We start from the raw sequence: 27,823 nt of genomic DNA, 5'->3' as shown, positions 1-27,823 counted from the left end.
GCCAGGAAACTGTCTAGATAGCTTCTGTACCTATGGCATGGCATGCATCTGTATACGTGAAATTCTAGAATAAGCAAGCTAACCTATGATAAGAAAGAGACTGGCTGGGAAGAGTGAGAGTTCACTTTCTGGGGTGACATAATAGTGTAGATCTTGGCTGGGCACGGTGGTTTACGCCTGTAATCCTAATGCTTTGGGAGGCCGAGGCGGGCAGATCACCTGAGGTCGAGAGTTCAAAACCAGCCTGACCAACATGGAGAAACCCTATCTCTACTAAAATTACAAAATTATCTGGGCGTGGTGGCACATGTCTGTAATCCCAGCTACTCGGGAGGCTCAGGCAGGAGAATCGCTTGAACCTGGGAAGCAGAGGTTGCGGTGAGCTGATGTTGTGCCATTGCTGATGTTGTGCCATTGCACTCCAGCCTGGACAAGGGAGAAACTCTGTCTCAAAAAAAAAAAAAAAAATAAAATAATGTAGATCTTGAAAGGGGGTTGGGTTATGCTGGTGTATGTACTTTCCAAAGTTAGTAAACTTACACGTAACGTTATATATTTTGGCCGGGCGCGGTGGCTCATGCCTGTAATCCCAGCACTTTGGGAGGCTGAGGCAGGAGAATCAGTTGAACTCGGGAGGCAGAGATTGCAGTGAGCCATGATCGTGCCATTGCACTTCAGCCTGGGTGACAGAAAGAAAGAAAGAGAAAGAAAGAAGGAAGGAAAGAAAGGAGGGAGGGAGGGAGGGAGGAGAAAGAGAGAGAGAAAGAAAGAAAGCTGCTAACCCAAGCAGAACAAAAAATTAATTGAATACCAAAAAAATACTTTGCTAAATTTTCATGTTAAAACAGCCGATACCGAAATTGTTTAGATAAACAGTTTGGTTTTTGTTGTTGTTGTTTGTTTTTGTTTTTGTTTTTTGTTTTTTGCTTTTCTGAGGCGGAGTCTCAATCTGTCACCCAGGCTGGAGTGCAATGGCGTGATTTTGGCTCACTGCAACCTCTGCCTCCCGGGTTCAAGTGATTCTCGTACCTCAGCCTTCAGAGTAGCTGGGATTACAGGCGCCCACCACTATGCCTGGCTAATTTTTTTGAATTTTTAGTAGAGACAGGGTTTCACCATGTTGGTCAGGCTGGTCTTGAACTCTCAACCTCAGGTGATCCACCCGCCTTGGCCTCCCAAAGCGCTGGGATTACAGGCATGAGCCACCACTCCCAGCTAATTTTGTATTTTTTAGTAGAGACAGGGTTTCTCCATGTTGGTCAGGCTGGTCTGGAAATCCCTACCTCAGGTGATCTGCCAGCCTCGGCCTCCCAAAGTGCTGGGATTACAGGCATGAGCCACCATGCCTTTTTTGTTGTTTTTGAAACAGGGTCTCACTCTGTCGCCCAGGCTGGAGTGCAGTGGAGTAATCCCCCCTCATCGCAACCTCCTCCTCCTGGGTTCAAGGGATTCTCCCATCTCCTCCCAAGTAGCTGGGATTACAGGCTTGTGCCACCATGCCCAGCTAATTTTTTGTGGGCTCGCCCAGCATAGATATACAATTGGAATGAACTCCAAGGACTAAGTCAAATTACCTATGATAACCCATTAGGTATCAGTGCTATGCACGTAAACTGGAGAAACAACTGATATTCAAGAGCACGTAAGTGCGATGTTAATCACGGACTCATGGGGAATCAAGATGGTCACCTTGTCCTTCCTGACTCCTTAAAGCGTTGGTTATTAAAGGTTCTGCAGTTGAGTGCGGTGGCTCACACCTGTAATCCCAGCACTTTGGGAGGCCAAGGCGGGCGAATCGCCTGAGGTCGGGAGTTCCATATCAGCCTCACCAACATGGAGAAACCCCATCTCTACTAAAAATACAAAAAATTAGCCGGGCGTGGTGGCGCATGCCTGTAATTCCAGCTACTCGGGAGGCTGAGGCAGGAGAGTTGCTTGAACCCAGGAGGCGGAGGTTGCGGTGAGCCGAGATAGCACCATTACACTCCATCCTGGGCAACAAGAACGAAACTCTGTCTAAAAACGAAAAATAAAAGGCTCTGCATTCCATGACTCATCATGGAAAAGATAAAATGATCTAAATTAAATATGTGTTTCTATGCTGACTTACAAATTGCTAAAATAGTTCATAACCAATGTTTCATTTGTCAGATCCATGTTCCTGGGAAGACAATCAAAGCTTCAGGTGCATTTGGCTACCTCATGGGCCGTTTGAACATTTCAGTTGTCAATTGTCATTTTCAATGCATGTTTTCTGGTTGCTTTCCCATGCAAGAGGGCTGACATCACAACAGTAGATCATTATGGTACAGTGTATTTTCACTAGGTACTGAAAGCTTTTTATGGCTCACTGACTGGGGACAGTCAATTCCTTCACAATCTAGAACATGAAAATTGGATCTTCTGAGAACATCAGAGAAAGAATGTCCTTGGCATCCACACTACAGCAAAACATCAGGACCTTGAACTTTGGGTTCATAATCTCACAAGAGGGAAGTTTTTTGCTGGAAGAAGATGGCATCCTTGATGTGAACAGCTTTTCCCAAGATCACAGATCAAGACTTCTCGTTTTTTTTTTTTTTTTTTTTTTGAGACAGTCTTGGTCTTGTCGCTCAGGTTGGAGTGGAATAGCGTGATCTTGACTCACTGCAACCTCCGCCTCCTGGGTTCAAGTAATTCTCCTGACTCAGCCTCCCGAGTAGCTGGGATTACAGGCGCCCACCACCATGCCCGGCTAATTTTTTTGTATTTTTAGTGGAGACAGGGTTTCACCATGTTGGCCAGGCTGGTCTCGAACTCCTGACCTCAGGTGATCGCCAGCCTCGGCCTTCCAAAGTGCTGGGATTACAGGCGTGAGCCACCTCGCGCCTGGCCAAATGAAATAAAATGTTAAAGTAAATTCAGGACTACCCCTCCTCCACGTCTTCTGTCCCCTTTGGGTGCCCAGGTGAGCGGGAGAGGGGCTGGGGGAATAATAACATCAAAAGAGCCCCTTTTGTTCCCTTATTCTGAGGAGACTTTCCTGAGCCTGACTCCCAGTTCTGTCCCCAGCGCCCCGCGGCCCCTCGAGCCCCTTCAGTGACCAAGATGCAGAAATCAGGACGCCATTGCACCGCCCCAGGTGCCCGCCCCTAGCCGGCTCTGCCTGGGCCCGAGGGAAGGTGAGGTCGGGGGCCGGGCCGGGGCGTGGCAGCGGGGGTGTGTGTCCGCCTGGCTTGGTGCCTCCGGTGGCCCGGCAGCACCGTTCCACCTCTGCCACCCTCCGATGGGGCCGCTACCTGTGTGCCTGCCAGTCATGCTTCTCCTGCTGCTGCTGTCGCTGCTGCTGCTGCTGCTTGGACCTGGCCCCGGGTCCGGTGAGGGTGAGTGAGAAAGGGGCTTTCCCGGAACTCAGGCCTTCTGGGATTCCTCCAGCCGTTCCTAGGGACCCAGCAGCCCTGCCTCCCATCACTCTCCAAGTTCCTAGTTGCCCTAGAGCCCCCAGCTCGATATTCTAATGCTCACCCACACTCTGGGTCCCAGCCCTCTGCAGGGCCCCCCATTCAGTCCTCCCAGGGACCCAGAACTAGCCCAGCCCTTCCCCAGAGGCGCAGAGTCCTCTCCTGGCTCCCTCGCCTAACCGGCTGTGACCCTCCCTGGCAGCCTGGGAAGCCTCCCGGTTGTCCTGATCTGGGGTCCTCGAACTTATCCTTCATTCCACCTGTCCCTGAGATGTGAGACACCAGAGGGTGGGAGGAGCAGGGGCAGAAAGGGCCCGGCTTGGGGGTGGGAGAAGAATATATTGTGCCCCTGTACAACAAACCCCTGTGACCAAAAAAAAAAAAGAACGTACTGTCCCTATCTCACTATCCATCCTTTGGGGTCACTGTAGAGAGGTCTCCTGGGTGACTGCCCATTTCTGGGGTGCACAGACACATGTAGCCACAGAGTACTATGCAGACACCACCAGCACACAGATGCGGAGGCACAGGACTAGCCCCAGACTCACCTGGCCCTCAGGTGTGCAGCTCACGGTGTGAGGCTCCCACAGGCAAAAATACTGAGATACCGCTAGGGGGACACACGCACACACAGCTCAAGGATACCCGAGAGAGCACTCAAGACAATTCAGATGCACCGTGTACACACACATACACACACAGAGAGCAGCACAGACACACACATGTGCACATAGACCCTGGGGCTCACAGGATGCACAGACAACCCTGGCCCTCCCCGAGGAGGCTGCAGCGGGCAGACAGGGCAAACAGACCCCAACGTGACCTGCCCCACCTATGTTGGCACACAGGGAGTGTTTTGCTTGGTTGTAAGCACAGTGCTCGATGCCCGCCCCATCCTAAAACCCTCCCTCTATAGGGCTGTTGCTAGGGGTCTGAGATACCAGAGAGTGGTCAGGGAGGGTGGCAGGGGAAACTTTCGGGACAGATTCAGGGTACCGTGTTGGGACTGGGACATTCATTGTCAGGGTGCTCAGAGAGGGCGTGTTCCCTGGGTCTTGATGGATTTAGAGGTCAAGGGACCATTTCTGGAAGCTCACTGTGTGCCAGGGCAGCTTATATCAGAGCTCAGCTTTTTTTTTTTTTTTTTTTGAGACAGAGTCTCACTGTTGCCCAGGCTGGAGTGCAGTGGCACGATTTCGGCTCACTGCAACCTCCACCTCCCGGGTCCAAGAGATTCTCGTGCCTCAGCCTCTTGAGTAGCTGGGACTACAGGCGTGCACCACCACCACACCTGCCTAATTTTTGTATTTTTAGTAGAGACGGGGTTTCACCATGTTAGCAAGGCTGGTCTCAAACTCCTGACCTCAGGTGATCCACCTGCCTTGGCCTCCGAAAGTGCTGAGATTACGGGCATGAGCCACTGCGCTTGGCCAGAGATCTGCTCTGGAAGACCCCCCAGGCCGGAGGGCGCTGCCACAAGCAGACAGTATGGCGAGGGTCCCTATGGCCACCTGGCAGGCAAGGTGGATTCTGGAGGGAGGTGGCCTGGGAGCAGGGTGAGGATGGGGTGAGGGCATTTGAGCAGCAGAGTGTCTGCGTGGCTGGGCATAACTGGAGGGACAGTAAATGACTCTTGTGTGAGAGGATGAGGGCAGGGTGAGAGGAGCTGACTACCCCCAGGACTTGGGGTGCAGTGAGACTCCTTAGCTTTATCCAGACTTGTGGGAGCCATGGAGGTTTGAGGCAGAGGCGTGGGCTGCTGGGAGAGTGAGGACTCACCATCCAGAGAGGAAGGCGAAGCTTTCAACTCTAAATGCCGTTTTATTTTCGTGTGTGTTTTTTTATTTTGAGACGGAATTTCACTCCTGTTGCCCAGGCTGGAGTGCAATAGCACGATCTCAGCTCACTGCAACCTCTGCCTCCTGGGTTCAAGCGATTCTCCTGCCTCACCCTCCCAAGTAGCTGGGATTACAGGCATGTGCGACCATGCCTGACTAATTTTGTATTTTTAGTAGAAACAGAGTTTGTCCGTGTTGGTCAGGCTGGTCTGGAACTCCTGACTTCAGGTGATCTGCCCGCCTTGGCCTCCCAAAGTGCTGGGATTACAGGCATGAGCCACTGTGCCCGGCCCCAAATGTGTTTTACATTTTCTTCCTATTTGATTCATCTTTGTCCTGCAACATAAATATGCCACTTTTCCACTCATAAAAAGAAAAAATGGAATTTAAATTTGGCTTGGACTTCTCAAAAAAGTTAGTGTGATTAAAACATGTTCTAGATAAAACAGAAATGAGACTGGGCATGGCGGCTCATGCCTGGAATCCCAGTGCCTTGGGAGGCCAAGGCAGGAGAATCACTTGAGGCCAGGAGTTTGTGACCAGCCTGGGCAACATAGTGAGACCCCAGATCTACTAAAAATTTAAAAATTAGCTGGGCATGGTGGTGCATGCCCGTATGTCTGGAGGCTGAGGCAGGAGGATTGCTTGAGGCCAGGATTTGGAGGCTGCAGTGAGCTATGATTGTGCCACTGCACTCCAGTGTGGGTGACAGAGTGAGACCCTGTCTCTAAAAAAAAAAAGACAAGATGATCAGGATGAGCGCAGTGGCTCACGCCTATAATCCCAGCACTTTGGGAGGCCAAAGCAGGTGGATCATATGAGGTCAGGAGTTCGAGACCGGCCTGGCCTAGATGGTGAAACCCCGTTTCTACTAAAAATACAAAAATCAGCTGGGTGTGGTGGCACACGCCTGTGATCCCAGCTAGTAGGGAGGCTAAGGCTGGAGAATTGCTTGAACCTGGGAGGCAGAGGTTGCTGTGAGCAAGATTACACCACTGTGCTCCAGCCTGGGCAACAGGAATGAGACTGTCTCAAAAAAAAAAAAGGGGGTATGATCAAACACAATGCATCAACCTCCCGGAGCCGTATAAACCCTAACCCAGGAAGCAGGCAAGCCTGTGTGTGTGTTTCCACTCTATTGCTGGTACCACTCTGCTCTGGCAACCCCGAAGGCCACCTTCCCCTGTTGTTACTGTGTAAGGAGGAAGGAGCACTGGTTTGCAAGTCAGAAGCCTGGGTTGAAGCCTCTGCTTGAGTTCCTGCTGGCTGTGGGAATGTGGAGTTACCTTTCCTGGCTGGCCTCCTTTCCTACATGTCCAATGCAGGGGTTCCAGTCACATGCATTGGGCACCATTACATGTCCAAGCTGTGGCAGGATCTAGAAAAATGGCTGGGCTCAGGCCAAGGGGCCTTCCTGTCTGGCAGTGAAAATAAGAGGAGATACCAAGGGCCCTGAGCCTGAGTCTGGAGGAAAAGTCATGAGCACAGGGCAGTGCCAGGGCCCAGGAGCTGCCACAGAGGAGCCCACCTTGGTGACAGCCACCTGTAGGCTCATCTGTGATGCCCAGTGCCCAACACAGGGAACTGGACAAACGTTTCATGCACGACTGTTTTTCCCCTTCTTGGCTACCTTGAGGACCTTGATTATAAGTTAGCCTTTTTTTTTTTTTTCTTTTTTTGAGACTCTTGCTCTGTCGTCCAGGTTGGAATGCAGTGGCAAAATCTTGGCTCACTGCACTCTTCGCCTCTCAGGTTCAAGTGACTCTCCTTCCTCAGCCTCCCTAGTAGCTGGGATTACAGGCGTGCACCACTATGCTCGGCTAATTTTTGTATTTTTACCACAGATGGGGTTTCACCATGTTGGCCAGGCCGATCTTGAACTCCTGACCTCAGGTTATCTGCCCGCCTGGGCCTCCCAAAATGTTGGGATTACAGGTGTGAGCCACTGAGCCCAGCTGGATTATAATAGCCTTTTCATGCACCAGGGGCTTTATATTCATTATCTCATTTCATTCATATGAGTTGAAGTCAGCTTGTCTCCCATTTCACAGATGAGGAAACCAAGGCCCAGAGAGGTTAGGAATTTGTCCAAGGTCACACAGCTAGGAAGTAGGATTCAAACCCAGACAGCCAGGCTGTAACACCTAGGCTCTTCTCAGCCTAATGCCCTTCCCAGGGGTCTGGGAAGCCCTGACTTGCAGCCTGTCACCTTTGTTTACCCCCTAGCCTCCAGGACATTACATGTGCACCGGCGTGGGATCCTGGAACTGGCAGGAACTGTGGGTTGTGTTGGTCCCCGAACCCCCATCGCCTATATGAAATATGGTTGCTTTTGTGGCTTGGGAGGCCATGGCCAGCCCCGCGATGCCATTGACTGGTGAGTGCATGCCTGGGACCAGGCTACAAAACCCCTCACACTCTGGGGTAGTCAAGGCTTATGAGGAAGTACCCAAAACCGAAGCTGGGGTTTGGTCCCAGGAGATCCCAGTGTGCAGAACTACTTTGCAGGCAGGCAGAGGCCTCTTGGATAACATGGCCAATGAGGCCAGATCTTGGTACCAGCTGCCCCTTACCCCGGCCATGTGCTGATTACGTTGCCTTAAAAAATTGGCCAGGAGCGGTGGCTCACTCCTGTAATCCCAGCACTTTGGGAGGCCAAGGCGGGCAGATCACTTGAGGTCAGGAGTTCAAGACCAGCCTGGCCAATATGGTAAAACCCCATCTCTACTAAAAATGCAAAAATTAGCTGTGTGTGGTGGCAGGCGTCTGTAACCCCAGCTACTCGGGAGACTGAGGCAGGAGAATTGCTTGAACCCGGGAGGCGGAGTTTGCAGTGAGTTGAGATTGCACTGCTGTATTCCAACCTGGGTGACAGCGCCAGACCCTGTCTCAAAAGAAAAAAATAATATAAAGTGACCAGGTGTGTTGACTCACCTGTAATCCCACCAGTTTGGGTCGAGGCAGGAGGATCACTGGAGCCCAGGAGTTTGAAACCAGCCTAAGCAACATAGTGAGACCCTGTCTCTATGTTAAACACACACACACACACACACACACACACACACACACACACACACAGACACACACACACGCAGCCACACTATGCACTAGGAACACACGCAGCCAGACTATGCACTAGGAACTGCCCTGGGAATCCGTTTGCGTTCTCAAAACAATCCCATTTCACAGATGAAACCGAGGCACAGAAATACTAAGTAACGTGTCCACGTGCGGTGGCTCACGCCTGTAATCCCAGTACTTTGGGAGGCTGAGGCAGGCAGATCACGAGGTCAGGAGTTTGAGACCATCCTGGCCAACATGGTGAAACCCTGTCTCTACTAAAAATACAAAAATTAGCTGGGTGTGGTGGCAGGCGCCTCTAATTCCAGCTACTCAGGAAGCTGAGGCAGGAGAATTGCTTGAACCCAGGAGGCGGAGGTTGCAGTGAGCCTAGATCACACCACTGTACTCCAACCTGGGTGACAGAGCAAAACTCCGTCTGAAAAAAAAAAAAAAGAAATATTAAGTAACTTGTCTGAGGCCACATAGTTACCAAGATGTAGGAGCTGGGATGTGAACCCAGGCAGTCTGGCTGGATTCATGCCTGCAGCCTCTGCGCTCCTGCTACTTACTGTGTGAGAAGCGCCTGTTCTGTGGAAGGTTGTGGGCTGAGATCTTTCCATCTTCCACTCATTTACCCCCAAGGCTGTTCTTAAAGACGGGCATGACAGTTATGCCCATTTTACAGATGGGGCCCTGAGGCTTACAAGGGCACGCCACTCACCCATTTCCACAAAGCTATAGCTAGTTAGCAGAGGGCAGAATTTGGCCGCCTCTCCCCTAGCTCGAAGGCTGTGATTGACCCAGAGGTTTTTTTGTTGTTGTTGCTGTTGTTTCTTTTTCTTTTTTTTGAGGCAGGGTCTTGCTCTGTCAGTCATCCCGGCTGGAGTGCAGTGGTGCGATCTCGGTTCACTGCAAACTCTGCCTCCAAGATGCAAATGATTCTCGTGCCTCAGCCTCCCAAGTAGCTGGAATTACAGGTGTGCACTATCATGCCCAGCAGTTTTTTGTAGAGATGGGTTTAGTAGAGATTTGTTTAATAGAGATGGGGTTTCACCATGGTCTCTACTAAACCCTGTCTCTACTAAAAATACAAAAATTACCCAGGCGTGGTGGCACATGCCTGTAGTCCCAGCTACTCAGGAGGTTGAGGCAGGAGAATCGCTTGAACCTGGGAGGTGGAGGTTGCAGTGACCCAAAATCGTGCACTCTAGCCTGGGGTCTCGCTTTTGCCCAGGTTAGAGTGCAGTGGCACAATCATAGTAGCTCACTGCAGCCTCAAACTCCTGGGCTGAAGGGAATCCTCCCACCTCAGCCTCCCAAGTAGCTAGGACTATAGGCATGTGCCATCATGGCGAGTTAATTTTTTCTGTGTTTTTATTTTCTCGAGACAGAGTCTTGCTCTGTTGCTCAGGCTAGAGTGCAATGGCGTGATCTTGGCTCACTGCAACCTCCACCTCCTGGGTTCAAGCGATTCTCCTGCCTCAGCCTCCCGAGTAGCTGGGATTACAGGTGCGTGCCACCACGCCTGGCTAATTTTGTAATTTTAGTAGAGACAGAGTTTTGCCATGTTGGTCAGGCTGGTCTCGAACTCCTGACCTCGTGATCCACCTGCCTCGGCCTCTCAAAGTGTTGGGATTACAGGCATGAGCCACTGAGCCTGGCCTGGTGAGCTAATTTTTAAATTTGTTATAGAGACAGAGACAAGAGTCTCCTTATGTTGCCCAGGCTGGTCTCGACCCCCTGGCCTCAAGTGATCCTCCCACCTCAGCCTCCCAAAGTGCTGGGATTACAGATAGGTGTCACCGCACCTGGCCTCTGTGGAGGGTTTCATTATAAACCTGCCCTGAAGGGAGGGAATCTGATTTTACGAGAGGGTGTAGCCTGGTGCGGCCTGGATGACTTCCAGAGGCAGGGGCTTGTGCCTGGGCTGAGACCTAAGGGACAAAGGGCAGACATGAAGTTGCCCCAGGCAGAGGGTACAGTGTGGGCAAAGTCAGGAAGTGGCAGCGCTTGTATCACTCCAGGAAGAGAGAGGAGTCGTGTCACAGGAGCTCGAGACCCAGACAGTGAGGCCGGCAGGCAGGGACCAAGCTTGGGCACAGCCAGGGAGGCAGGACAGGGCATGGTGGGGCCAATGGAATCATTAACCAAGACGGGGATTTTCAGGGAAACAGCTTAGATAAGGCGAGGCATACAGTAGCTCCCACCTGTAATCCCAGCATTTGGGGAGACTGAGGTAGGAGGACTGCTTGAGCCTGGGAGTTCGAGACCAGCCTAGGTAACATAGTGAGACCCCATATCCACAAAAAATTTAAAAAAGGAGTTTGTGTTCCTATAGTAGCATACTTGGGAGGTTGAGATGGCAGTATCACTTGAGCCCGGGAGTTCAAGGCTAAAGTGAGCTGACTGAGCCATTGCACTCCAGCCTGAGCAACAGAGAGATACGCTGTCTCAAAGGAAATACAAATTAAAACTCCAGCCGGGCATGCTGGCGTGTGCCTGTAGTCTCAGCTACTTGGGACACTGAGGTGGGAGGATCGCTTGAGCCCAGGAGTTCAAGGCTTCCGTGAGCTATGATTGTGCCACTGCACTCCAGCCTGGGCGGCAGAGAAAGACCCTGTCACTTAAAAAAAAAAAAAAAAATCTTAGATAAGAGGATGCTGTGCCTCCCTGGGGATCTTCAGCCACCCATAGTCCTGGCAAGAGAGGAGGGCCAGGAGAGAGCTTCACCCACCTGCTGTCCTGCCCATGTGACATCCGTAGGTGCTGCCATGGCCACGACTGTTGTTACACTCGAGCTGAGGAGGCCGGCTGCAGCCCCAAGACAGAGCGCTACTCCTGGCAGTGCGTCAATCAGAGCGTCCTGTGCGGTGAGTCCCCAGCACCACCATGCCACCCACCCTGAGTATCCCCTGGGCATCCTGGCACAGCCAGATGGCTTCCGTGCCCCTGTTGCAATAACCACTGCTTCCAACTCTCTATAGATTACCCCTTGGGTATATCTAATGTAAGTGATATTTATTTATTTTTTGAGTCAGAGTCTCGCTCTGTCACTCAGGCTAGAGTGTGGTGGTGTGATCTTGGCTCACTACAACCTCTGCCTCCTGTGTTCAAGCGATTCTCATGCCTCAGCCTCCCAAGTGGCTGGGACTACAGGCATGCACCACCACACCCAGCTAATTTTTGTATTATTTTCAGTAGAGGTGGGGTTTCACCAAGTTGGCCAGGCTGGTCTCAAACTCCCCACCTCAAGTGATCTGCTCGCCTCGGCCTCCGAAAGTGCTGGGATTACAGGCGTGAGGCATGGTGTCCGGCCCTAATGTGAGTGATCTTTAACACTGAGCACTTGAAAAAGAAAACGTGAATTCTTTGATGTCTGGACGACAAGGAAGAAGATAGAAATGGCGTCAGATAATAAACAGTGTAAATGTTTATCAGAAAGGGGCTGGGGGTGGGGACTAGTAGGAGGATTGCTTGAGGCCCGGAGGGCATCTCTACAAAAAAGATAAAGGATTTTTTAACATTGGCCAGGCGTGCTGGCACACATCTGTGATCCCAGCTACTTGGGAGGCTGAGGCAGGAGGATCGCTTGAAGCCCAGGAGGTTGAGGATGCAGTGAGCTGTGATCGAACCACTGCACCTCCAGCTTGGGTGACAGCAAAACCCAGTCTCAACATAATAATAATATTTCACATAACCAACCACTTCTAAAGATTAAAAAAAAAAACCCTGCAATTAAAAACCTCAGGTCCCTCAGGCAATCTTACCAGATTTTGAAACAATGCAATAACGTAAGGACTGCAGTATTTATTTTATTTTTATATTATCTATTGTTTGTTTGTTTTTGGAGTGTGTGTTTTGTTTTTTGATTTTTTTGTTTGTTTTTTTTTGACACACAGTTTTACTCATGTTGCCCTGGCTGGAGTGCAATAGCATGTCCTCAGCTTACTGAAACTCTGCTTCTTGGGTTCAAGTGATTCTTCTGCCTCAACCTCCTGAGTAGCTGAGGGAGGTGTTTTGAGGCTCAGGGAATCATCAACTGGAGAAGGTGGAAGAGGTACGAAAAAAGAGTTGGGAGGTGTCTTGCATCTCCTAAAATCATCAGCTCAAGGAAATGATACAGGTCCCCAGCGACGCTTGACGGGAGGTGTCTCTGGTGTCACAAAATCATCCACTGGAGAAGGTGCAAGAGGTACCAGAAGACATTTGGGAGGTGTCTTGAGGCTCAGAGAATCATCAACTGGAGATAGTGGAAGAGGTACGAAAAAGGAGACGTCTTGCTGGTGTGTATAAAATGAAATATACTGGTCATCCTGGTTATTCTACCTCATGGTTCAAAGAGCCTGGATTAAGACCCATTTTACAGATACAGAAACTGAGGCTCCAAGAGGTGAAGGGACAAATGGTCATCTGGGACTCAAATCCAGGTCTGACACAGATCTGGACAGAATCTTCAAACCCCCCTACCGAGGTGGCGCCCAGGACAACTTATCCGGTGTCTCCCTGTTCACCCCTGCCTACCTGAGGTTCTCCCCGCCTTCCGCACACTCGTGGTCCAGCTTGTCAGGCAGGGCTGACACGAAGTCCTTCAGGTGGGCCAGCTCCAGGGACATCCAGACTTCTTCATCCGAGTACTGGCTGAATGGGTCCAGGTTCATGCGGAGGGAACCGGAAAACAAAACAGGGTCCTGTTCAGAGAGAAGAGAGTGGACAGCATGTGACGCCTATGTCACGCTGACACGGATGGAGACGAAGTGGGGCCTAAGGACTTCTGGCCAGGACTGTTGAAGGTGGGGTGTCAGAACTCCTTGGAATCTCTGTTTCTGGAGATGTTCATAATGGAGAAAAAGGCCAGGCATGGTGGTTCACGCCTGTAATCCCAGCACTTTGGCAGGCCGAGGCGAGCAGATCACTTGAGGTCAGGAGTTCGAGACCAGCCTGGCCAACATGGCGAAACCCTGTCTGTACAAAAAATATAAAAATTAGCTGGGCATGGTGGCACACACCTGTAGTCCCAGCTACTCAGGAGACTGAGACAGGAGAATCACTTGAACCCGGGAGATGGAAGTTACAGTGAGCCAAGATCGTGCCACTGCATTCCAGCCTGGGTGACAGAGCGAGACTCGGTCTCCAAAAAAAAAAAAATAAATTTCCTTAATAATGGAAAAAAAAAAGTCTGGAAAGTCTGAATTTGTCAGAATAAAACAGACTTCCTTTCCATACAACTTCCTACAGCCTTCAATATCCAAGTGGGTTGAGAACCTCCAGAAATGAGATGCAGCACAGGTGATTCCTAACAGTAAAGTCCTGTGGATTCTCCCCTGTCATCCAACTGCAAAAGAGACTCTTCTAAGACACTTTACGGAAGATTACACTAAAAGGCAACATATTAAGGAATCCACCTGCGGCTATTGGTCTAGAAAATCCTTATTTCAGCCAAGCATGTTGGCTCACCCCTGTAATCCCAGCACTATGGGAGTCCGAGGCAGGCAGATCACTTGTGGTCAGGAGTTTGAGACAAGCCTGGGTAACATGGTAAAAGCCCGTCTCTATTAAAAATACAAAAAGTAGCCAGGCATGGTGGTGCGTGCCTGTAATCCCAGCTACTTGGGAAGGTGAGGCAGGAGAATCACTTGAACCCAGGAGGTGGAGGTTGCAGTAAGCTGAGATCGTGCCACCGCACTGGGTGACAGAGTAAGACTCCATCTCAATAAAAACAAACAAACAAAAAAACAAATCCTTATTTCTTACCAAATACGGCATGTTTTCACTTATAAGTGGGAGCTAAACTCTGGGTACTCATGGATGTAAAGATGGAAACGACAGACACCGGATCCTCCAAAAGTGGGGAGAGATGGAGGAGGGTAATGGTTGAGAAACTCTCTCGGGTACTTTGTTCAACAGTTGGGTGATGAGATCCATAGAAGCCGAAGTGTCAGCATCACACGATATACCCATGTAACAACCCTGCAGGTGCACCCCATGAATCAAAAATTAAAAAGTCTTATTTCTTGTCTAGCTCTTGGAAGAGTTAGAGATTCTCAGCCTGACTCTGGCAGCAGAGAGAGAGGACGGTGTCTTTCTGGATTTTTCTAGATGCTCCAAAACTACCCCTTGCGGGAACAAGAAGTAGGGAATGACAGTCAGTTAATTCCCACCTTGTTAATCATATGCTAAGAGGAAATTCAGGGAAGCAGCAGCATAGCCTAACTTCTATAAAAATAATGAAGGCCAGGTGCGGTGGCTCATGCCCTTAATCCCAGCACTTTCGGAGGCCAAGGTGGGTGGATCATTTGAGCCCAGGAGTTCAAGAGCAGCCTGGGCAACATGGTGAAACCCCATCTCCACAAAAAATAGAAAAATTTAGCTGGGTGTGGTGGCATGGGCCTGTAGTCCCAGCTACTCAGGAGGCTGGGATGGGAGAATCGCTTGAGCCTGGGAGATGGAAGTTGCAGTGAGCTGAGACTGCGCCAGTGCACTCTACTCTGGGCAACACAGCAAGACCCTGTTTCAGAAAAAACAAAAAAAAAGGACGAAGTCGGGCCAAATGTATGTTTGCCCCAAAAATATACATACATCACTGTCAGTGCAATCACAAGGCTTGCCAGCTTGGGCTCACCTCCTGGGCCGCACCCAGACCCCACCTGGGGAATGATGGTGATCTTGAAGCAGAGGTCATGCAGGCCGATCTTGGCGATGTTGATGCCATTGATGATGATCTCTCCTTCGGCAGACTCGTTGATCTGAAATAAGCCCAGGGTCAGGGATGACTTCCCAGCTCCCGTCCGCCCCACGATGCCGACCTGCAGGACAGAAGGGCCCAGGTGTGGTGGGAATGCTGGCATCTGGACTTGTCCCTGCCCCAAGTGCCCTCATCTCGGCCCGACCTCAGGCATCAGTCATCTGGTCGACCCAACTCCACAGCCCTCTCCCTTGCACGCTGCCCACAGACACTCCTTTAAAGGTGTTTTGGCCGAAGGTCAAGAAGGACTCTTCCCTTTGCCAGGCTCCCGAAAGGAATGACTCAGCTTTTTATAAGTTACTAGAGACCTCAAAAGAGATACAGAAGAGGCAGGAGGAATTTCCAACAAAGCCCTATTTGTTTAGACTCAAGTAACTATTAAGTAATAATCAGGCATTTCCTCATTTCCCCACTCTGTTTTTCACACCTTTGATGGTGAGATTCCCATCACGAGTTGTTGAAATATCTGAAAGATTCAGGCAGATCTTCCGGCCCTTTGCTATGACCTGGTCTCCACGCATCCTCTCTTGAAGGAACTAGGTTCTCTAGCTAATGGCCAATGGATGACGTTCCTGATCTCCAATTCTCCCCTTCCTGCCTGGCTCTTGAGAGGTGGGCTTCCTCTTCCCTCCTACAGGGGTGTCACAGAGCAGCATGCATGCAAAAATTCTCATGATAAGCCATAAAGACTCAACAAGGGCTGGGGCGTGGTGGCTTATGCCTGTAGTCCCAGCACTTTGGGAGGCCGAGGTGGGTGGATCACAGAAGGTCAGGAGTTTGAGACCAGCTTGGCCAACATGGTAAAACCCCATCTCTACTAAAACTACAAAAATTAGCTGGGCGTGGTGGCATGCACCTGTAGTCCCAGATACTTGGGAGACTGAGGCAGGAGAATCACTTGAACCCGGGGGACAGAGGTTGCAGTAAGCTGAAACAGCACCACTGGACTCCAGCCTGGGTGACAGAGACCCTGTCTCAAAACAAAACAAAAGCAAAACCAAAACAGATAGCAAGAACATCACCCACTCTGCTCTTCTCTGTAACTCAGAGAGAAATTATCTGCTGGAAACAGAATGTTCTGAGCTTTGTGAGAGGGACGTAGGAACAGTTCAATAAGTCCGTATGTTCAGAGGTGAAAGCAGCCTTGTCCCCCAGCAAATAGCCAGGAAGACTCTCAGACTGATTCCAGAGGACAGTCTAAGGGCATCACTCAGGTCAAGGAACCTCTTCCCAAGAACAGCTCGGAACCAAGAAAAGATTTCACAATTCTGACAACTTCTCACTTCCCTTGAGCCATCCCCTAGAAGGGATGGTGACACCTTATTCTAGAGATCACAAATTCTAATGTCTTGGAGGGGCCAACTAGGCACTGAATGGGACAGGGAGGGACTGGGGTAAACCAGGAGGCTCACAGGTTGACTAGAAAGAGCCAGGCGGGGGAGGATTGACCTGATGTTGCCAGATGTTCTGATCTTCCAAAAAAAGCAGAAAATAAATTTTTATATTAAGTCTTCCAGATTTTTCAGTATTTGCAACTTATTCAAATTTCTTCCAGGCCGGGTGCGGTGGCTCACACCTGTAATCCCAGCACTTGGGGAAGCTGAGGCAGGTGGATCAGTTGAGGTCAGGAGTTCACGACCAGCCTGGCCAACATGGCAAAACCCCATCTCTACTAATAATATAAAAATCAGCTAGGCGTGGTGGCGCATGCCTGTAGTCCCAGCTACTCGGGAGGCTAAGGCAGGAGAATCACTTGAACCCGGGAGGCAGAAGTTGTAGTGAGCTGAGATTGGGCCCCTACACTCTGGCCTGGGCAACAGAGACTCCATTTCAAAAAACAAAACAAAACAAAAAAACTTCTTCCAGGGGCCAGGAATGGTGGCTGATTCCTGTAATCCCAGCACTTTGGGAAGCTGAGGCAGACAGATCGGTTGAGCTCAAGAGTTCCAGGTCAGCCTGGGCAACATAGTAGAACCCCTATCTCTACAAAAAATACAAAAATTAGCCAGGTGCAGTGGCACATACCTGTAGTCCCAACCATGTGTAGTCACCCCACTTGGGAGGCTGCCCTTGCAGTAGGCTGAGATCACACCACTGCACTCTAGCCTGGGTGACAGAGCAAGACCCTGTCTCAAAAAAAAAAAAAAAAAAATCTTCCAAAACATATATATGGGGCTCATTTGGTCTTCGGGCTGTCAGTTCACCTAAAAGCCTTCACTTCTGCAAGTTGGATGTGCTCTGAACAGCTTTTACTGCCACAGTCCACTCCCAGCCCCCTGGAAAAGCCATTCAAGCAGAGGGTGGAGCCGTGAGTGACTGGGGAGACACCACAGCTAGGTTCACCTGCCCGGTGGTACCCTGTGCCCAACTGAGAATGGGTGGGGGAATGGGGCGATGTGTACCCACCTTTTCTCCCCCATTGATGGTGACATTGATGTGCCTGAGAACGAAGTCCAGGTCCTCTGGGTAGCGCAGGCAGTAGTTCCGGAATTCCACTCGGCCCACCTGGGGCCAGCTGCTGGGTGGAGCTGTCTCCTGGATTTGCCAGGGCGCCTTCCATCGCAGCAAAGGGAGAGAGTAAGGAATTCCCAGTCCATCCGGTAAAGCTGTGACTCCCCCAACCTCCCCTCTCAGTCACTCTCCTGCCCAAGGTGGCCTCCCAGGCCTCAGCACTGGGGGGTTGCCCTTCCTGGAAAGCTCTTCCCCAAATGACCCCCTCGCATCCTGTGGATCTCTGGTCGATGCAGAGCGCCCTCCCAGCCCTGTGTCCCTCTGTCCCCTCCCGTGCTGCCTTCTTCAGGGCACTGCCTGTCCCCAGCCCTCTCGGGGCTCATATGCTTGAGTGTATTCTGTCTCCCATGCCCACTGCACCATCCACTCAATGAGGACAGGCTCTAATTGTTCACTGCTGTATCCCAGGGCTCAGAGCACATAGCAGGTGTTCAATACATATTTATGAACATGAACAAGAAGAGTGACACAGCTGCTGATACAGAAAGTGAACCAGTGGTAGAAGGCACAGGAACTGAAGGGACATAATCATCACTCAGTAGGTTAGAGATACCTCCTGTAAAGCTGTCATCTCGGTGTAATAGATAATGGCTGACTGGACCACAGTTGTTCATTTTTGTCTGCCAGAATTAACGTGATGTTCATGTTCACCTTTCTTTTAAAATAATTGTACAACTGATTTGTATAGACATTGTTCTTTTCTTTTTTTTTTTTTTGAGATGGAGTCTCGCTCTGTCATCCAGGCTGGAGTGCAATGGCGTGATCTCAGCTCACTGCAACCTCTGCCTCCCAGGCTCAAGCGATTCTCCTGCCTCAGCCTCCTGGGTAGCTGGGATTACAGACGCCCGCCACCACACCCAGCTAATTTTTGTATTGTTAGTAGAGATGTGGTTTCACCATGTTGGCCAGGCTGATCCCTAACTCCTGACCTCATGATCCGCCCACCTCTACCTCCCAAAGTGCTGGGATTACAGGCATGAGCCACCATGCCCGGCCACAGACATTGTTCTTAATATGAACATGATAGGTAAACTTTTAAAAAATTTTTCTGGTAATATATAAATGTTGCCCCCAGATTCTTTTAACATCAAGGAAATGAATAACAGCTTGTCAGAGACTTCCTATGGAACAAAGAATTTTTTAGGTAACTATCATTAGGCTGGATAAGGTAATAGATATATTTCAAAAGAGCAAGTGGAGGTATATCTTATCCGTATCTTTAGGCTGATGCAGAATTTTAAGGTTTAGACAACAGTGTGACATTTTATGCACAGACTGGCTCTGGGTATTTGAGAAGCACAATACAGAGAGTTTAAAAAGTGATTTTGTAAAATCTACACTATGGTCTCTGTTTCTCTAAAGTAAATGTGATTTGTTCCTCACACTGCAGTGAGTAGAAAAGAAACAAGAAAACAATATCATAAATACTGAAGTATGTTTCAATGTTGGGTGAGTTTTGTTTTTAGATGCCAATAAAACTTACTTTTTGATAAAAAAAAATTTTTTTAAATAAATATTTATAAATGGAGTCAATGAAATGAGTGGTCTTCTCTGGACAGACACAAGAATAAAAGTGAGTTACCCTGGCTGCCCACCCTGGCAGGAAGGCAAGGATAAAAGCAGCAGCTGTATCGCAGTATCTCATCCAATCCTCACAGCAATCCCATGTGGGGGGTCCTTTCATTATCCCCAGTTTACACACAAGGAGACTGAGACACAGGGGCGGTAACTTGCCCAGGGACACACAACCCTCCTTTTGAAAAGTAGTTCAGTTCAGCATTTCCTGAGGCCCACAGCTGGATGTGGCCTGGGCCAGGTTCACTGGTTTTAGCCTTGGGGAGTGCGCATCCCCCTCCAGGGCACACACAGGTGCTGAACCAGGCTGCAGAGCACATGACCAAGCTCAGGGGCACTGCGGAGGGCACATAAGAAAACGCTGGGCACCTTTTAGGAAAGACATGCAGCCCTTTTGTGGATGTGCTATAAAATAACAGCGTTGCCGGGCACGGTGGCTCACACGTGTAATCTCAGCACTTAGGGAGGCCGAGGTGGGCAGATCACTTGAGGTCAGGGGTTTGAGACCAGCCTGACCAACATGGTGAAACCCTGGCTCTACTAAAAATACAAAAATTAGCTGGGCATGATGGTGGGAGCCTGTAATCTCAGCTACTTGGGAGGCTGAGACAGGAGGATCACTAGAATCTGGGAGGCAGAGGTTGCACCGAGCCAACATAAAACCACTACACTCCAGCCTGGGTGACACAGCGAGACTCCTCTGTCACACACACACACACACACAACCACCACCACCGCCAACAACAAAAAGTGTTATTTTTTATTTTGTGGAGACGATGTCTCACCATGTTGCCCAGGATCGTCTCGAGCTCCTGGGCTCAAGTGATCCATCTGCCTTGGCCTCCCAAAGTGCTGGGATTACAGGCGTGAGCCACCGCACCGGCCAAAAAATGTGTTATTATTGAGCGCTTACAATGCAACTAATGCAAGTTGCTCTGCTCAGCACTTGAGACCCATGATTTCATCTGAGCCTCACAGCAGCCCTTAGAGGCAGTGACTGTTACTATACACGGATGCAAACGTGCCTCATGGTTAAAGAAAAGGTGTCACAGGATAACAGGTAGATCCCACTTACGTTAAAAGAAAAAGAAACAAGCAAACAAACATGGGGGTACGTGGGAATCCGCACAGGAAAGTTCTGGGGGAAATGCACCTGAATACTAATGGAGCCTCTCTCTGGAGAGGAGAGGAATGGGGCGAACAGAAACAAACTGTCTTTCTCCACCATAGACTTCTTTTTTTGTTTTTGTTTTTTTTTTTTTTGTTTGTTTTTCGAGAGTCTCACTCTGTCGCCCAGGCTGGAGTGCAGTGATGTGACCTCAGCTCACTGCAATGTCCACCTCCCGGGTTCCAGCGATCCTCCCACCTCAGCCTGCCAAGTAGCTGGGATTACTGGCACCTGCCACCATGCCAAGCTAATTTTTGTTTTTTTTAGTAGAGATGGGATTCGCCATGTTGGCCAGGCTGGTCTCGAACTCCTGGCTTCAAGTGATCCACCCACCTTGGCCTCTCAAAGTGCTGGGATTGCAGGCATGGGCCACTGTGTCCAGCCCTGTATTGATTTTTTCTTTTTAAAACAACAAGCATATCTCCATTTTATAATTTATGTACATAATTGAAGGGGAGATGCTATAACAACACAGTGAGCAGAATGGAGACAAGTATGTGGAACTTTATATATAAAAATACATGCAAATACAGAATAGTGGTAAGACTAATGAGGACAATTACTTTCTCTTGGGTTTGCTAAACACAATTCTTCTAAAAATATAAAACTCAGTCAAAAGTAAAATGCTTTTAAAAACTGAACTCAGGCCGGCGGGGATGGTGGCTCACACCTGTGATCCCAGCACTTTGGGAGGCTGAGGTGGGTGGATCACGAGGTCAGGAGTTCGAGACCAGCCAGGCCAACATGGTGAAATCCCATCACTATTGAAAATACAAAAATCGCCTGTAATCCCAGCTACTCAGGAGGCTGAGAATCGCTTGAACCCAGGAGGTGGAGGTTGCAGTGAGCTGAGATCATGCCCTGCACTCCAGCCTGGAGCGAGACTTAGGTCTCAAACAAACAAAAAAACAAAACTGAATTCAATCAAACTGAATGCTTTAACTGGGTGAATTGCATGACATGTGAAATTCACATGTCAATGAGGCTATTACAAAAACTAATGAAATAAGTTAGCTGGGCGGGGTGGCGGATGCTTGTAATCCCAGCTAATTGGGAGGCTGAGGCAGGAGAATCACTTGAATCCAGGAGGTGGAAGTTGCAGTGAGCTGAGATCGTGCCACTGCATTCCAGCCTGGGCAAAAAAAAAAAAAAAAAAAAAAAAAAAAAAAAAAAAAAAAAAGCCAAATTCCATCTTAAAAAAACAAAAAACTAATGAAATACCCTGTGAATGAATTAAATAAATTCAGTGTCAAGTTAGAAGCTGCCGGTGTAATATACCCTTGGTTCCTCACGGGGGCACTCACGCCATTCTTATAATGCTCACCCTCGGCATGGGACCTGGTTCACCCAGTCAGAATGTTAAAGGAGTGGGCAGAGGTGACCTCTGTGAATTCCTCAGGAGGACAGACCTTATGTAGGCCTTGGTCTCACTCCCAAGGGGCATCTCTCCTCAGGAGGCCGGGCAGCATGACTCCCATGGCACTGGATAGGGTCTCTGAGGAGGCACAGGCTCAATGCCTAGGTCTGCCATTTACCAGCCATGTGATCTTGGGCAAGAAACTTCATCTTTTTGTCTCAGTTTCCTCACCTGTAAAATGGGGGTAATAGTAGCATCTAAATCATAGGGCTGGGCTGGGCACGGTGGCTCCCGCTTATAATCCCAGCACTTTGGGATGCCAAGGCAGGCAGATCACTTGAGCTCAGGAGATCGAGACAAGTCTGGGCAACATGGCAAAATCCCATCTCTACTAAAAATACAAAAATGAATCGGGCTTGATGGCGTACGCCCGTGGTCCCAGACACTCAGGAGGCTGAAGTAGGAGAATCACTTGAGCCTGGGAGGCAGTGAGTGAGATCGCACTACACTCCAGCCCGGGCAAGAGTAAGACCGTGTCTCAAAAATCACTCATAGGGCGGGGTAAAGACTGAGTGCATTACTCTGTGTTAAACGTTTAACTATGGGCCTGACATTCTACAAGGCACTACGTGTGTCCCTGTTATCATTAATGGTGGGGTGGGGGTGTCGCCAGGCATTATTGTGATTATCTATTATCACTGCTCTTCCTACTCATGCTGGTGTTCAGGGCCTAAGAAGGCAGTTATTAAGGGCAACGCAACATCGAAGACTGGAGGCATGGGTTCTAGTCCCAGCTGTTCTACCAAGCCACGTGAGACCTTGAATTAGCCGTCATCCCTCCCCAGGTTCCCTTTTTCTCCATCTATAAAAAGGAGACTGGGGTTCAATAACTGCAGGGTTTCCCAAACTTTGGTCACTTCCCAGCTACATCATTCGTGTAGTATGCATGTACTCATTCTCTTGTTGTTTTAATATGCTCAATCAGGTCACTTAGACTTAATTTCTCAACTTAAGAGGAAAATTTATTACAATCACAAATGGAAAAGTAGTATTATTTTCCATAACAGGAGTCCCCTATACAAATACGTAACAGGCCAGGTGCAGTGGCTCATGCCTGTAATCCCAGCAGTTTGGGAGGCTGAGGCAGGCGGATCACCTGAGGTCAAGAGTTCGAGACCAGTCTGGCCAACTTAGTGAAACCCCCATCTCTACTAAAAATATAAAAATTAGCCAGGCATGATGACAGGCACCTCTAATCCCAACTATTTGGGAGGCTGAGGCAGGAGAATTACTTGAACCTGGGAGGAGGAGGTTGCAGTGAGCCGAGATTGTGCCACTGCACTCCAGCCTGGGTGACAGTGAGACTCCATCTCACACACAAAAAAACCAAATTCATAACAAATAACAGAAGGTTATTTCTGATAGAAGCCATCCTGTTGAAGACTCCAAGTGTGAGCACTGCTGTTTATGTCTGTTGAAGGGAGATCATCTCAATTGATAAGGTGTTAAAGACCTGCTAGTTAAAAGACTTTCTCTGTGATAACGTCAAAAGTTATGAAAGAGAATTAGAGGGGGAAACTTCTTCACAATGTGAATACCTTCTGAATGCCCTGACAGCATCCCACAGTCTCGTATATGGATACCCCAGATCTTGGGGAAAGCCGGTAAACTATTTTCACCCTAAAACCGGGCTCTAAATAAGTGCTGCAAAAAGACTGGACAAGCATAAGATGCACTTCTACCTGGTGAGGTATCCAGCTCACTCTCCTGCTCAGAGACAGAGGTGCACAGGATAGGGTCCACAGATCTCCTTGGGTAAAGCTACACCAAAGACCAAGAGGTCCTGCCAGGGGCCCTTGCCTACCTCCTTCTCAGTCTCTGAATACTCCTTGAGTCTCTCCACGGCCACAATGTTGGTTTCCATCTCAGATGACATCCGAACCAGCCAGTTCAAGTAGGTGGTGACCTGTGAGTGGAAGAGTCACGTGACATTTCTAGAGTGGGCAGGCGTACTTTCCTTTTTCTTTTTTTTTTTTCCACTGAGATAACAGGAAACAAATTATTTTCAACAAGTATGAATTATGGGAGGCTGAGGCGGGCAGATCACCTGAAGTCAGGTGTTTGAGACCAGCCTGGCCAACGTGGCGAAATCCCGTCAGTTGCTACTAAAAATACAAAAATTAGCCAGGCGTGGTGACGCACACCTGTAACCCCAGCTATTTGGGAGGCTGAGGCAGGAGAATCACTTGAACCCAGGAGGCAGAGGTTACAGTGAGCCAAGATCGCACCACTGCATTCCAGCCTGGGTGACAGAGCGAGATTCCGTCTCCAAAAAAAAAAAAAAAGTTATGAATTATGAAACATTCAGGTAAGAAAGGTACAGAAATTAGCAACCCCAGGTATAGCCATCATCCAGGCCTGCCACATTGCCATCTCCTAAGCACACACCACGTTCCCAGAATAACTCATGGACCACATAATAAGAAACTGGAAAATATTTTTAGCCAGGTGACAATATGAAAACACAATGTATCACCATTTGTGAGAAGCAGCTAAAGCAGTTCTTAGAGGGAAATTCATAGCTTTAAAAGCATTCCCCTCATAGCTGGAAGTATCCTCTTGGGCCACTAAGGAATCTCTGTGACTGATGGGGAAAATCCTGGCCACATGTCAAATCCCTCTCCTGCTCTAGTTGGTCACTTGGCACTGTAGCACTGTACCCACTCCTCAAACTCCATGCCTCTCACATTCCTTTCCCCCATTCCTGTTGAAGCTGGAATCCAAAGCCAACGACAACTGGCTCCCCCATTAACGGACTTTAATAATCCAGCCACGAGCATCCCCTCTTACCTGCAATGAGTAAGACACTGAGAGGCCCACCAAGCCAGCACTGGGGCTATGCCTGGAGATCACCACAAACAGGGCAGCAAACAGAACGATGCAGTTGCCCACACACTCCAGCCGCACGGCCAGCCACCTGCGGCAAGACACACAGGCAGACAAACAGGCGTGGAGTCAGCTTTACAGAGACTTGGCTTACAGCTCTTGGGGGAGGAAGGGGATTCTTTGCTAACTCGAGTAACTCCGCAATAGTTCCAGAGAGAGTCCTTCCTGGCACTGCTTTTTCAAAACATGCACAATGGGCGCAGAGTAGGGAGGGCCGAAAGGGCACAATGCCAGTAAATCCTCATTAATCTGACAAATCCAGATTTGATTGGATTAAAACAGAGCTCTCCAGAGACAACCTTCCCTGGAATCTGAAGCTTGCCTTTTTAAGAACCAAATTTTTCTCACTGAAGCCTTTAAAATATATACATATAGGCCGGGTGTAGTGGGTCACTCCTGTAATCACATATATACATATATGTATATACACACACACATATACACACACACACACATATACACACACATATAGTGCATTAACAACAAAAAGATGTCCTGGAAATTCCTAAATACTAAGAAGACATCGACTATAAGAGACACTAGTGATTTAAAATAACCATCGTTTCTCGGCCTTTTGGCTAAAAACAAGTAGAAAATAACAGTTTCTTGTTATGAGACAGATCTGGGAGGGGAGTACGTAACTAGTACGAGTAAACATCATTGTAACGTTCCCAAATCCAGACTCTTCTTCATTTCAAAGTGTTAAAATATACTATTTTACCCTTTAAAATAGAAACAGAAATCATGTTTTCTGTCATTTTGTTTTTTGAGATGGAGTCTTATTCTGCCATCCAGGCTGGAGTGTGGATGACATGATCACAGCTCACTGCAGCCTCAACCTTCCAGGTTCCAGGGATCCTCCTGCCTCAGCCTGAGCAGCTGGACTACAGGCCCATGCCACCACACCTGGCTAATTTTTGGTTGTTTTGCTTTGTTGTTTTTAGAGACAGGGTCTCCCTATAGTGCCCAGGCTGGTCTCGAACTCCTGGGCTCAAGTGACCCTCCTGCCTTGGCCACCCAAAGTGCTGGGATTACAGGTGTGAACCAATGTGCCTGGTCATCTTATTTGTTTAAGGCTAGGTTTCATATGGTATCATGTACCATCAGAACTATTTTATTTTACTTTTCATTTTATTCTTATCTTCTATTATTTTTTGAGATAGAGTTTCACTCGTTGCCCAGGCTGCAGTGCAATGGTGCAGTTGCAGCTCACTGCAACCTCTGCCTCCTGGGTTCAAGTGATTCTCCTGCCTCAGCCTCCTGAGTAGATGGGACTACAGGCACCCACCACCATGCCAGGCTAATTTTTTTGTATTTTTAATATAGATGGGATTTTGCCATGTTGACCAGGATGGTCTCGAACTCCTGACCTCAGGAGATCCACCCACCTCGGCCTCCCAAAGTGTTGGGATTACAGACGTGAGCCACCGTGTCTGGCCATCTTATTTGTTTAAAGCTAGGCTTTGTATGATATCATATGGCACTAGAATTATTTTTTTAATGTTCTAAAATATAAAGCATTCTAGGAAGATGGGGTGTTGATCTTTTCCCCATTGCAGCCCTTACCAACCAAGTGACTCATCCTCACTACTCCGCCAGACACAGCCAGATTGTGACAAACTCCCTAAAAATTGTGAAGGGAAGTCAAGGTCTCTGATCATTCAGGGTTGGCCCACCCAGACTTACACTATGGGATTAGAGCGTGTAAGACGGGCTCATGGCTATGGGACACCTCTGGGGTGCTGTCACTTTTTCAGGAAAGTCTATCAGGATGCAAATGGGTGAGAGGGACACTTCTCTAAATTCAGCAAATAATTAGCAAACTTCTGCCTCTTTTGGATTGTTGCTATTATCTGTGATCCACAAGATGTCAATCTCCCACCCCCATTTCCTTTTTTTGTTTTTCCAGAGACAGGGTCTCACTCTGTTGCCCAGGCTGGAGTGCAGTGGTGCAATCATAGCTCAATGCAACTTTGAACTCCTGGGCTCAAACGATCCTCCAGCCTCAGCCTCTCGAGAAGCTAGGTCTACAGGCACACACCACCATGACAGGCTACTTTTTTTTTTTTTTTTTTTAAGAGAGATGGGGGTCTTTCTATGTTGCCCAGGCTGGCCTGGAATCTCTGACCTTAACGGATCCTCCTGCCTCAGCATCTGAAAGTACTGGGATTACAGGCGTGGGCCATGACATCTGGCCCACAAGATGACAATCTCATACCGTTTAGCTTAGTATTAGTAAATTGCTTCTGACACACATCACCCAGGGGTGCATGATCACCTGCAGACGGGAACAGCGGTATGAAGATGCTCAATAGCAGAGTCTGTCGCTGCACTCTTGCATCACTAGGATGACAGTTAAAGGGAAGCACTTGCAGGGCTTTCTGACTCCAGAAGAGCTGTGTCCCTGCACTTAAATGCCCTGGGCACTGCATGTCTACAGTGCCGCTGTCTGCTTCGAATGATTCATCTGTGCTCCGCGCTCATCAAGCCTCTCCATCCTTTCTGCAAAGGCCCAGGTTTGGCTTTATACGCAGCTCAAGGTGTGAGGAAGAGATCGAGGCAAAGGGACAAGGTGCTAAGGCGGCCTCCTCCGCCCCCTCCTGCAGGCCCACCACGCCCCCTGTTGGCCACGATGCTGGGGTAATAGGCCTTCTGGTTCTCGTCCACCTTCAGGTCACTCTGGCGGATGAAGGGCTCCTGCTCCTCGAAGGCTCGAATGACGCTGACCCCCAGCAAGGTCTCGTTGAAATGGGAATAGACCGGGGAGCGGCTGACCGACTCGAGGCGCTTCAGCTGCCGGGACGAGGCCACGTAGAACCTCTGGGGTAGAGAACATATGCGGGGAGTTGATGAAGGTTCTCTCATGCCATCCTCCCAGGGCAGGGCTGTGCTGGAGAAAGTCTAGACGTAACCGATACCTCCAGGAGGCAAAATGTTAGAGCCGGGCTGCCCTCACAGGGGTGCCCACTCACCTGGTGAACCACAGGCACAGCACCACCAATGGCAAGGACAGTGACAATAATAGCTCATGCTTATACAAAGCCCACAGCCCCAGGCATCGTTCTAAGCATTTTTACAAACATCAGTTCATTCAATCCTCACAAAAAACCTGAGGTGCTCATTCCTATATGTGATGGGTAAACTAAGGCACAAAGAAGCTAGTTAATCTCCTCCCCAAGGTCA

At 49.1% G+C, this 27,823-nt stretch overlaps 3 protein-coding genes across 10 annotated transcripts in view; 2 read left to right on the top strand and 1 right to left on the bottom strand.

Annotated features, from left to right (window-relative positions):
* The window catches only part of LOC129467480 (BOS complex subunit NOMO3-like), a 45,222-nt gene extending 42,323 nt beyond the window's left edge, over window positions 1–2,899 (top strand). Inside the window, 1 exon segment of the mRNA XM_055252005.2 lies at window positions 2,152–2,899. Within this exon segment, the coding sequence (XP_055107980.2) occupies window positions 2,152–2,283 (132 nt within the window). The 3' untranslated portion in view covers window positions 2,284–2,899.
* A 115-nt stretch (window positions 2,900–3,014) lies between these two features.
* LOC129467833 (group 10 secretory phospholipase A2-like) lies at window positions 3,015–27,777 on the top strand. Of its 8 annotated transcripts, none has more exons than XM_063622679.1 (5): window positions 3,015–3,362; window positions 7,505–7,655; window positions 11,105–11,211; window positions 11,543–11,662; window positions 12,241–19,132. In XM_063622679.1, exons 1-4 carry the CDS (start codon window positions 3,266–3,268, stop codon window positions 11,659–11,661), a joined length of 474 nt encoding a protein of 157 aa, XP_063478749.1. In that variant the 5' UTR covers window positions 3,015–3,265; the 3' UTR covers window position 11,662; window positions 12,241–19,132. The 8 variants fall into 8 exon arrangements, with proteins under 8 accessions (XP_063478749.1, XP_063478747.1, XP_063478746.1 ...); XM_063622677.1 differs by having other exon boundaries at window positions 11,540–11,662; window positions 15,075–19,132; XM_063622676.1 differs by having other exon boundaries at window positions 11,540–11,662.
* The window catches only part of LOC129467822 (multidrug resistance-associated protein 1-like), a 37,279-nt gene continuing 21,589 nt past the window's right edge, over window positions 12,134–27,823 (bottom strand). The window contains 7 exon segments of the mRNA XM_063622665.1: window positions 12,134–12,621; window positions 12,863–13,029; window positions 14,986–15,144; window positions 17,490–17,636; window positions 23,559–23,660; window positions 24,545–24,671; window positions 27,258–27,460. Coding sequence (XP_063478735.1) covers window positions 12,567–12,621; window positions 12,863–13,029; window positions 14,986–15,144; window positions 17,490–17,636; window positions 23,559–23,660; window positions 24,545–24,671; window positions 27,258–27,460 — 960 coding nt within the window. The 3' untranslated portion in view covers window positions 12,134–12,566.

The sequence above is a fragment of the Symphalangus syndactylus genome, chromosome 18 (assembly GCF_028878055.3).
Source record: "Symphalangus syndactylus isolate Jambi chromosome 18, NHGRI_mSymSyn1-v2.1_pri, whole genome shotgun sequence".
NCBI classification, from domain to species: domain Eukaryota; kingdom Metazoa; phylum Chordata; class Mammalia; order Primates; family Hylobatidae; genus Symphalangus; species Symphalangus syndactylus.
The sequence above is the reverse complement of the archived record's forward strand: the minus strand, read 5'-3'. Positions and strand labels throughout refer to the sequence as shown.

Coding starts and splice junctions, on each gene's coding strand:
- LOC129467833 (XM_063622677.1), top strand. CDS start 3,266: ATGGGGCCGCTACCTGTGTGCCTGCCAGTCATGCTTCTCCTGCTGCTG. Junction 3,363..7,504: donor TGGCCCCGGGTCCGGTGAGG/GTGAGTGAGAAA, acceptor TTTACCCCCTAG/CCTCCAGGACATTACATGTG. Junction 11,212..11,539: donor CAATCAGAGCGTCCTGTGCG/GTGAGTCCCCAG, acceptor TATTATTTTCAG/TAGAGGTGGGGTTTCACCAA.